General features: G+C 38.8%; 1 protein-coding gene across 1 annotated transcript in view; it reads right to left on the bottom strand.

The window, feature by feature from the left end:
• LOC136041482 (glutamate receptor 1-like) overlaps positions 1-10,917 on the bottom strand; it is a 254,832-nt gene extending 243,915 nt beyond the window's left edge. The window contains exon 1 of the mRNA XM_065726181.1: positions 10,650-10,917. Within this exon, the coding sequence (XP_065582253.1) occupies positions 10,650-10,812 (163 nt within the window). The 5' untranslated portion in view covers positions 10,813-10,917. The remainder of the gene's footprint in view (positions 1-10,649) is intronic.
• Positions 10,918-12,039: the final 1,122 nt, after the last annotated feature.

The raw sequence follows: 12,039 nt of genomic DNA, 5'->3' as shown, positions 1-12,039 counted from the left end.
GATGCTACGCACAACCGACGGTGTAAGGGAAGCCAGCATCAAGTGATAGATTTCAGTTTAGGGATGAAGCTCCAGAAAAAGAAGGAAGAGTTTTTGAGCAACTCTCAGAACAAACAGCGAATTATAAGCTACATCGGGGAAAAAATCAGAGCCAAAGGATTTAAAGTCGTCCATGCGAAGGACGATGCTGACTATCTAATCGTGAAGACTGCCGTAACGAAAGCAGAAAACTCTGAAACAATAGTTCTTGGCAACGACACTGACCTTCTGATTCTACTCTTGTATCACCTCCCGCCTAATGCAAAAACACTTTACTTCGAATCGTCAACGAACGCAAAAGAAGCGATAACACGGTTCTGGTGCCTCAACGAAGTGCAAAAAAAATGGGAGAAGTATCCAGGCTGCTTCTGGTAGGGCACGCACTCTTGGGATGTGACACGACCTCACGAGTTTTCGGACTTGGAAAGCAAGCTGTGCTACCTCTTTTGAAGAAGAGCGAAGTGTTCAGAAAAAAATGCAAAGTGTTTCTGGATGAATCATCGTCCAAAGATGAAATTGTGAAAGCGGGTGAATATCTTCTCCTCAGCTTGTATAAAGCACGACCAAACGAAGATCTCACTAAGCTGCGACATCGAATTTTCTTGGAAAAAGTTTCTTCGTCTAATACTACGGCGTTTGTTAAGCCTGAAAGGCTTCCGCCAACCGAAGCTGCAGCTTCATTCCAGTCCCAGCGAGTGCGCCTCCAGGTATCCCGTTGGAAAGGGGAACCAGCTGACCTCGACCCGGCTGACTGGGGTTGGGTCCTCAGAGACCATAAATACTCACCTGTGATGACCCATTTGTTGCCCGCACCTCAGACTCTTTTGAGTGTCATGTGATGCAACTGTAAGACAGGCTGCGAAAACTCGCGATGCAGCTGCAGGAAAAATGGCTTAGCATGTACGTTCGTGTGTGGAGAATGTCAGGGTATCAACTGTTGAACAGGGACAACGAGATTGTCGAAGACGAGGAGCTCGACTAGTGATATCAATGCTGTGTTTTTCAAGTCAACTATACTGCCTTCGAAAGTGCAAATTTTACATATAATAGCCATTTTATATATAACTGCCAAGCGGTTGTTTTCTTTATGTTTAGTAATTCAAATAGTTGTAAGAAATGTCTGTGATTCAAGAAAGTACAAGTGATACTTAAGCGAGTTATTTTGTCCATAGGCCTACTTATTAGCCATTAGCAGCTGGCTCAGGAGTCAGGCCTCCCTTCCCCTTTTCCGTTGTTTCCTCCAGTTTTGTTCGGTTTTCATGGTTCTCGTTTTCTTTCCTTCATTTTAGAGGTCAGTTTCGTGATCAGCAGATAGAAAAACCCCAGAAAACACATTTCCACATGCTTTCTACCCCTACCCTGTATATTTCCCTTTTCCCCTCCCCCATTTCCCCGTTTTATGTTAATCGATTTTTTTTATATCATTTTATTTCTCAATTTCGTAATCACCAGATAGGAATACCCCAGAAAATATCTTACAAACCGCTTTCTACCCCTACCCTGTATTCTTCTCTTTTCTCCCCTCTTTCCCCTGTTCCCCCGTTTTCCGTAGTACTCTTTTTCTATACTGAATTTTAGATGTCAATTTCGTAATCAGCGTATGTGAAAACCCCAGAAAACTCACTTTAAACTATTTTCTGGGCATGTTCGGCATTTTTCCCATTTTCCCCCGCATTTCCCCCTTTTCCCCTGTTTTTCGGGTACTCGCCCCACTTGGATTTATGGGGACTTTTAGTATGTTGTACAGAATTTTTTTTTGATCATTTTGGTACCATTTTCGTGTATATTGCAATTTTTTCCGGGTCAAACCCTAAAAGTCCTGGACTATAAAATTATCCAGGTAAGTAATCATCATCTCTTCACCTTCATTTATTCCTAGACTAACCACCTCAAGCTGCTTAAAAATAATTTCAAACCTATTATTCCACCCTGAACTCATAAAACCTAGGAAAACTAATTCACTTTGCTAATGTTTTTAAAGTAAAGTACACTCTAATCATCTGCATAATTTTAGTCAAGGAGATTTGTTGCCTTCCATTTGATTCCATGCTCTCCTACAGCCTTAGAACGAAGCCAACAAATGATCCATATAAAGGGGGATAGAACACAGCCCTGCTTAATTCCTGATTCAACACTAACTAAGCTACTAACCTCGTTTCCTAACAAAGCGGCAGCAACGTTGTTCTTGTACATAGCACTAATCAGTTTAATGTGTTTATTTGATATACCATAAAGAGATAGAACCATCATTAAAACTATTTTATCGATTGAGTCAAATGCCTATTCATAATCTATAAAACTGCGAGCTAAAGGGATCTGATGACTCAGACACTCCTCAATTAACAATCTAATAATTTGATTGGCACTTCCTCTCTCCTTCCTAAAACCACATCTTCTTCCCTTATAGTCTTATATAAAGTATCTCTAACTCTGAAATATACCATCATACTAAGGAATTTCCTTCCTAAAAACCATGCTAATACCTCTATAATTATTATACTCACTCATACTACCTTTCTTATACAGGGACTGAATTAAAATTTTTATAAAATTGCTAGGTACTTCTCCTTTTTCAAAATTCAGATTCATAATCTTCAGTAATTTATTGCTAAATTTGCAGACACCTTGGCCAACCGTCTGGGACTACACGGAAAGCAGGTCGTCCTTGTCTGGGTTGGGAGGATGTCATAAATAAGGATTTAAAGGAAATGGGAACTTCCTGGGAGGGTGTAAAGAGGGAGGCTTTAAATAGATTAGGTTGGAGGAGGAGCGTGCGTAGCTGTGTTGGCCTCAGGCGGCTTGGTGCTGCAGTGAGTTATTAGTAGTAGTAGTAGTAGTAGTATAGTATTATGAAAGTTTAAACTTAATACTATAATCCCTTCCTAATATCTTGCTAATATGCCCTTTTGAAAACTAGCATGCATGTTGTTTGTTTAGATGTAGTCGAAACTCCCCTAATATTTCTAAAAATGTCAACCTAATTCCATTAGCCACTAGCTGCAATAATCGTAGTAGTTTTGGTGTGCACAGAGAACCGTTTCGTTAATTGAAAATCCACCTCAACATAACCTGAAAGTTTGAACTTAATAATCTAAGCCGATGCTGAGACATTGCCAGTACACACTTTCGACAGTCTACGTGCACATAGTGCGTTTTGGTTTTGTTTAATATCTCCACAATCGTTCCCTGCAAGCTTCACCTCAATATCCATATTTCATAATTAGAAATAATTGTAGTAGGAGTAGCATTAGTTGCAATATGTACATATCACCTTTGTTTTTTTTACATTCCCCTCAACGCAAACTAAAAGCTTCAACTTTATACCGTAAATTGTTGCTGGGACATTGCTGATACCTCCTTTCGACAACCGGCATACACTTGGTATGTTTTAATTTAGTTCAACACTGTCTCAACATTCCCTGAATTTTTCACCTTCATACCTATTAGTTGTAGTAATTGCAGTACTAATAGCAGTAGCAGTAGTATTAGTAGTAGTAGCATGCAAATATTGTCTTTTTTTAGTTCAACATCCTCTACGACAAGCTCAAGTATGTTTCAACTTTAGACTCCCGGCTATCTCAAAGATATTGTTGATACGTCCCTTTGACAATCTGCATGCACAAGGCGTGTTTTGACTATGTTCAAATCCCCTCTCAATATTCCCAGGAATATGAGCCAAGAGCCAAGAGCTCATATGGTATGAGCTCTAGCAAAATTCTAAGAATCAATAGATTGTTTTAAAAGGAAAATCAGAGGCTTAATGCCAGTCGGGATTTAAAATAAGAGCTCTGAGTCATGAGGTCCTTCTAAATATCAAAATTAATTAAGATTCGATCACCCACTCGCAATTTAAAAATACCCTAATTTTTCTAATTTTTCTAATTTTACAGCTCCCTGATACACCTACCAATTTTCATCGCCCTAGCACGTCCAGAAGGACCATACTCACCAAAGCACTGAGCCCCACCATCTAATTCCCCCAAAGAGAGCGGATCCAGTCCGGTTACGTCAGTCACGTATCTACGACATTTATAAGCATTTTCCAAGATTTTTTGTTTCTCCCTCCAGCTCCCCCAATGTCAACAGATCTGGTCGGGATTTTAAATAAGAGCCCTGAGACATGAGTTCCTTCTAAATATCAAATTTCATTAAGATCCGGTCACCTGTTCTTAAGTTAAAAATACCTCAATTTTTCTAACTTTTCCAAATTAACAACCCCCTCCCAATAACAAGGCTCCCCCAAAGAGAACAGATCTGTACCAATTATGTCAATCTCGTATCTATAACTTGTGCTTATTCTTCCTATTAAGTTTCATCCCGATATCTCCTCTCTAAGCGTTTCCCAAGATTTCTGGTTTCCAAGATTTATGTTTCCCCCTCCAACCCTTTATGTCCCTGAATCCGATTTGAATTGAAAATGTAGCATCTGAGACATAAGATTCTTCTATATATAAATTTTTGTTGAGATCCGATCACCCATTCGTAAGATACCTCGATTCCACGTTTTCCAAGAATTGCGACTTCCCCCTCCAACTCCCTTCAATATCACCGGATCTGGTTGGGATTTAAAATAAGAGTTTTAAAGCATAAAATCCTTCTAGACATCAAATTTCATTAAGATCTGATCACCCGTTCGTAAGTTACAAATACCTAATTTTTTCTTATTTTTCCGAATTACTCCCCCCCCCCAACTCCACCAAAGAGAGCGGAACCGGTCCGGGTATGTCAGTCACCTATCTTAGAGTTGTTCTTATTCTTTCCACCAAGTTCAATCCTGATCTCTCCACTTTAAGCGTTTTCCAAGATTCCCCCCTCCTAATGACACTAGACCCGGTCGGGATAAAAAATAAGAGACCCGAGTTTCGAGGTCCTTCTAAATATGAAATTTCATTAAGATACGATCAGTCTTTCGCAAGTTAAAAATACCTCATTTTCTTTTAGAATTAACCCCCCCAACTCCCCCAAAGAGAGCAGATCCGTTCCGGTTATCTCAATCCCATATCTAGGACTTGTGCCTATTTTTCCAACCAAGTTTCATCCCGATTCATCCACTCTAAGCATTTTCCAAGAGTTTAGGCTCCACCCCCCACATCCCCTTAACCGGATAAGGTTGAAATTTAATATGAGAGCTCTGAGACATGATATCCTTCCAAACATCAAATTTCATTAAGATCCGATCACTCCTTCGTAAGTTAAAAATACCTCATTTTTCTAATTTTTCAGAATTAACCCTCCCCCTCCCACTCTTCCAAAAGAGAGCGAATTCCATCCTGGTTATGTCAATCACGTATCAAGGACTTGTGCTTATTTTTCCCACCAAGTTTCATCCCAATCCCTCCACTCTAAGCGTTTTCCAAGATTTTAGGTTCCCCCCTCAATTCCCCCCAATGTCACCGGAACCAGTCAGAATTTAAAATAAGAGCTCTGAGACACGATATCCTTCCAAACTTCAAATTTCATTAAGATCCGATCACTCCTTCGTAAGTTAAAAATACCTCATTTTTCTAATTTGTTCAGGATTAACCCCCCCCCCAAAAAAAAAAAAACTCCCCAAAAGAGAACGGATCCGTTCCGGTTATATCAATCACGTATCTAAGACTTGTGCTTATTTTTTCCACCAAGTATCATCCCAATCCCTCCACTCTAAGCGTTTTCCAAGATTTTAGGTTCCCCCCTCAATTCCCCCCAATGTCACCAGAACCAGTCATAATTTTGAATAAGAGCTCTGATACACGATATCCTTCCAAACTTCAAATTTCATTAAGATCCGATCACTCCTTCGTAAGTTAAAAATACCTCATTTTTCTAATTTGTTCAGTATTAACCCCCCCCCCCGAACTCCCCAAAAGAGAACGGATCCGTTCCGGTTATATCAATCACATATCTAAGAATTGTGCTTATTTTTCCCACCAAGTTTCATCCCGATCCCTCCACTCTAAGCGTTTTCAAAGATTTTAGATCCCCTCCCCGCAATTCTTCCGTATATCACCGGATCTAGTCGAGATTTGAACTAAGAGCTCTGAGACACAATATCCTTCAAAAATTCAAATTTCATTAAGATCCCATCACCCGTCCGTAAGTTAAAAATACTTCATTTTTTCTATTTTTTGCGAATTAACAGGCCCTCCACTCCCCCCTCCAGATGGTCAAATCGGGAAAACGACTATTTCTAATTTAATCTGGTCTGGTTCCTAGTACGCCTGCCAAGTTTCATCGTCCTAGCTTGCCTGGAAGTGCCTGAAGTAGCAAAACCGGGACAGACAGAAAGACCGACAGAATTTGCAATCGCTATCACACAAAAAATAAGTCAGACACACAAACACACCGAGTCACACACTCACAAAACACAAAGACAGACACAGAGACATGCAAAGAGACGATCAGTGACACAGGCACGGTTGGAGAGAGACAAAAAAACACACACAAACACTAAGTCAGACACACAAACATACAGAGTCAGACACACCAAAGCTCAAAGACAGACACTCCACCTTTTTTTTTCTTGCATATCAGTATGTTAGGTTAACCTAGCCTACTGAACGTGCGTTTGCATGTCTTTCTGTCTGTCTTGGTGTTTTCCGTATATCTGACTATGCTTTTCTAGTCTCTCATTTCGTATTTTTGTGTGTGTGACTCTGTGTTAGCCTAACCTTTAAGCAAGCAAGAAAAAAGGGCGAGTTTCTGTCTTTTTGTTTTTGTGTGTCTGACTCTGTGTGTTTGTATGGATGACTTTGTATTTTTGTATGCGTTTTTTTTTTGTCTCTCTCCCACCCTGCCTGTGTGTCTGTCTCTGTGTGTTCGTGTGTCTCTGTGTGTTTTTGTATGTGTGTTTTTGTCTCTCTGCCACTGTGCCTGTGTGACTGAGCGCCTGTCTCCCTCCTTGTCGGTATGACTGAGCCTCTGTTTGAATGTCTCTTTGTCTGTCTTTGTGTTTTTGTGTGTCCGACTCCGTGTTTTTGTTGGTCTAACTCTGTGTTTTTTTTTATCAGTCATAGTGTGTTTTTGCCTCTTTCCCACCATGCTTGTGTGACTGAGCGACTGTTTACATGTCTCCATCTGTCTTTGTGTTTTTGTGTGTCTGACTTTGTGGGTTTTTTTCTCTCTCTCCCAGCGTGCCTGTGTGAGTGAGCGTTCGTTTGCATGTCTATGTGTCTGTCTTTGCGTGATTGTGTGTGCGTATGTTTATACACAAACGCACACACGCACACACACACACACACACACACACACACACACACACACACACACACACACACACACACACACACACACACACACACACACACATACCACACACAAACACACACACACACACAAACGCACACACACAGACTCTCACACACAAGCACATACACAAATACACATTCACACATATATAAAAATACAAAGAAACACGCACACAAACGCACACACATATACAAACAGACGCACACACAAACACGCACACATATACTAACACACACACACACACACACACACACACACAAACACATACACGCACACACTCACATACACACACATACACACAAACAAACTTACACACACATTCAAACAAACACGCAAACACGCACACACGCAAAAACACACACATACATACACACAGAAACACACACACGCGCATAAAAACACATAGACACAAACACATGCGCACAGACACGCACACACATAAACACAAGCACAAACACACGCACAAACATACGCACACACTTGCTCACGCACTGACAAAAACACACACACAAACGCACAGACTTAGACACAAAGGCAGACACAGGGACACGCACATAGACGCTTAGTCACACAGGCACGGTGGGAGAGAGACAAAAACACACATGAAAAACCCTAAATCAGAGACTATAATTATCTTGTTAATATTTAATTTTCTAATGTGGGAACTTAGTATCAGGTGTCAAATAAAGATACCATCAATCTTCGATGTATTTTTGTATACCTGATGACCTTTTGTTTACCTTCATTCATGTATACCTGGCCCTATGAATAACAAATTGCTCAAAAAAAAAATTGGGCATATTTTTATAGGAACTCCTAGGAACTCCTGCACGTAAAGTTTTTACGGCTACCTGTTCAATACGAATTGGCTGGGTGTAAAAATAGAAGAATCACATCAATATTATATAAAAGGCTTTTAACTACTACGATTGCAATGTTATTCCACTGCCTTTGGCATAAAAAACGTAACAAAGGGAAAAAAAGCTACACAAGCTTTGAGATCTAGATGCTATGATGAGATTAGGGGGTTGCTTTAGTTTTTTTCTCAAGAATCCTAGATGTGCTCCAATGAAAAGGGATATTGGGTTTTTTATAGTTTCATTGTTAGACAGTGTGCCATTGATAATTTTTTGGCTAATCCTTAAAGAGCCACACAAGCTCTAAGATCTTTGGTTGGTCGTTTTAGTTTCTTTTATTTTATGAATCATTTATAATTTCCAATAAAAAGAGATATAGGGGCTTTTACAGCTTCATTATTAGACAATATGCTATTGATAACTACTACTACTACAACTACTAATAACTCACCACAGCACCAAACCGCCTGACGCCAATACAGCTACGCACGCTCCTCCTCTAACCCAATCTATTCAAGGCCTCCTTCTTTGCACCCTCCCAGGAAGTTCCCATTTCCTTTAAATTTTTATTTATGACATCCTCTGACTCCAGACGAGGACGACCTACTTTCTGTTTAGCCCCAGACGTATGGCCAAAAGGACAGTCTTCGGCAATATGTCATCCATCATCCGCAGAACGTGGCCTAGCTATCTTAACCTTTCTTTCAGTATAGCCCTAGAAAGCGGGATTGAACCACATTTTTTGTACAACCTAATGTTTGAAATACGGTCAGTCAGCCGGGTACCCAGAACAATCCGTAGGCAATTTCTCTGGAAGACATCTAGCAAATTTTCATCCGCTTTTCGGAGCGCCCATGCTTCAGAGCCATAATTGACCACTATCAGCACTAGCTTCCAATATTCTAATCTTGGTTTGCAGACTTATCTTCTTATTCTTCCAAACTAGTTTTTGCTTAAACTTTGCCATTCAGCTTTTATACGCTGGATGTCAAATTTGTAAATAAAAAAAAAATTATAAATAAATGAATAATAATTCCAGGCATATTTTCACTTCTCATAAACTAATGCAGTCAAATTTAGTTTCAAATTTATTTCCTGTATAGAGGCCTACCTGGCTAAGAGACTTGTGCATTCCAAGATTTTTATTGTTTTGGTTGGGAATGATCAAAAGCATTCATAGTAAAGCAGCTTAGCCGAAAAAAAAAGAAAAAAATGGCCGTTCTTGGGCTCAAAGTTTTCAAGATGTTTCCTGTGCATAAGGGTTCATATGGAGCCCACATGAACTCCTGTGCATAAGATTTTTACAGCTTCTTGTTCCGGACGGAGTGACTGGATGAAAAAAATAGAAGAAACACATCAGGCTCGTGCGCAGGAATTTTTTTTCGGGGGGGGGGCAAAACCTTCGAAACAGCAGATATAAAGTAGCACTTTTTTATTTAGTAGCCAAATAAATTCAGAAAACACGCATATCGGAAAATACAGATTAGCTTTAATCTGTATTATTGTAGCGGATGGGGGAAGAAGACTGAAGTCTCAAAATTACGTTTTAGGCTCAGGTTATGTTCATAGCTATTTAGAACCAATGATTAAACTATTATATCCCACTGAAAGGGAAATTTTAGGGTTAACAGTGCAGTATGGGTGCTGTAGGGGGTAGTTCTTCTATTGCGAAAATATTTATTTTAATGAAAAATGATAGTTTCCTTTATCCTGAAAAGGGGGGATAAACGCCCTAATATCAAGGATAATTCTGTTTTGATGTGGAAAGCAGACTCTCTTTACAAAAAAATAACAGTACAATCACTAATTACTTCAAATAGGGTAAAAAGTTAGACAGAAAGTGGGTTAATAATTGGGCAGTGACTTGACGGGATAATTGCATGCTGTAAAATCTCAAAAAAAAAGGTTCACACATGTATCTAAATTCTTATAAATGTCCTACTTTTTCCAGAAATCCCAAGAAACCGTGGGAAAATTAAACATTTCACAAAATTTCGGGGGAGGCCCGGGCCCGAAGCCCCCCCCCCCCCCTGCGTACGTACCGGAAAAACTTAAAGATCATATTAAATGCTTGTAGCTACTTCTATGTCAACGATACTCCACTGCCTCTGACGAAAATAATGTAAAAAGCAAAAGGGAAAAAAGAACTACACAAGCTCTGAGATCTAATAAATGCTATGATGAGATTACGAGGCTGTTTTTTTTTTTTTTTTTTTTTTCTTAAGAATCCTAGATGTGTTCCAATGAAAGTTTTTGGCTAAATCTTAAAGAGCCACGCAAGCTCTAAGATCTTATAGATGCTAGGATGAAATTTGTAGGTCGTTTTAGTTTGTTTTTTTATTTTTTATTTTATTAATCATGTATGTTTCCCAATAAAAATAGATGTGGGAGTATTACAGCTTCATTGTTAGACAATATGCCATTGATAAGCTTTTGCTTACTCTTTACTATCCTTCTTTAATAAGCTGCCGCCTGTAAACTAGGTGCTGAAAATAGTTTGTCTCTCTACTTTTAAAGTTTTCTTACCAATTGGATACTTATCAACTGCTCCCTGAACTACAGCACATCCTAAGAATAAGCAAAACCTCCAAGCCATTTTGAAGCCAATAGCTTCAACGACTTTTAACAAAACACTGCTTTGCTTTGGGATAATAGTTCCGAATAAGGGAAGACAAGCGCCGTAGTTCATCTCAAGCTTTTCTAACTGAAAGACTTGGAAAAAGAGATAATTTCATGATATGTCAGTACATTTTCATCAAGCATACAGACACTTGTTTTTTCTCCCAGCTTGAGGCCTTAGAGAAAAAGGGAAAGATTGTGGATTAGAATAACCACTATCATAATCCAAGCCATAATTACTTTCTTAAATTTAGCTCCGATAATAGACCGCAGTCTCTCTATCCAAATTTCGGGTAGATAATTTAGCATACAGTTTACTTTTTCCCAGATAAATCGAAACAACAGGACGATTGCGTAATGTGTCACATAGGTGGAGTAATGGCTGGTTTGATACTGATTCAGTCTCCTTAATAATTACATAAAAAAACTAGTTTTTCTAACTGAAAGTAAGGACCGACATTAAAACTTAAAACGAAAAGAAATTACACCGTATATGAAATGTGTTGTCCCCTCCGCAATCCCTCACTCTTTATGCTAAAGCTTTTAATTGTTTTAAAAAGCAGAATTGTGGTAGAGAGTCAAACTTTAGCGTAAAGAGCGAGGGATTGCAGAGGGGACAACCCATTTCATATACGGAGTAATTTCTCTTCGTTTTAAGTTTTAATGTCGCTCCTTACTTTCAGTTAGAAAAACTAGTTTTTTTTATGTAATTTCTGAACGTTTTTGAATTAATACATGTTTGTTTTTGGCTCTCCAAACATAAAGTATTAAAATGAAATTTACATTTCAATTCCTTTTTTGGCTAAATGGCTTTCTCTTAGTTCTGATCAGACGATTTTGAGAAATAAGGGATGGGGAAGGAGGCCTAGTTGCCATACAATTTTTCGGTTACACAAAAAGGCAACTATAAATTTTAATTTTTAACGAATTTTTTTATTAGTAAAAAATATACGTAACTTAAAAATTAACTTACGTAACAAACTTTTATATTCTTAGATTTTTATTATGTATATGAGGGGGTTTGTACCCTCGCTAATACCTCGCTCTTTACACTAAATCGTAAGTTTTGTGCCGATTCTTTAAGAATGACCCCTGAATCAGAAAGGCCGTAGAATAAATAGTTGAAATTACTAAAAATACTATAGCATAAAGAGCGAGGTATTTATCTCCTCCTAAATACCTCGCTCTTTATGCTAAAGTATTTTTAGAACCCCTCATATGCGTAATAATCTCTGTTCGTTTTAAGTTTCAATGCTACTCCTTGCTTTCAATTGAAAATACTTTTCCATGTTTATTT

This window comes from Artemia franciscana, chromosome 2, assembly GCF_032884065.1.
Source record: "Artemia franciscana chromosome 2, ASM3288406v1, whole genome shotgun sequence".
Lineage (NCBI taxonomy): Eukaryota > Metazoa > Arthropoda > Branchiopoda > Anostraca > Artemiidae > Artemia > Artemia franciscana.
Note: the sequence above shows the minus strand (reverse complement) of the source record. Positions and strands in the feature narration are given on the sequence as shown.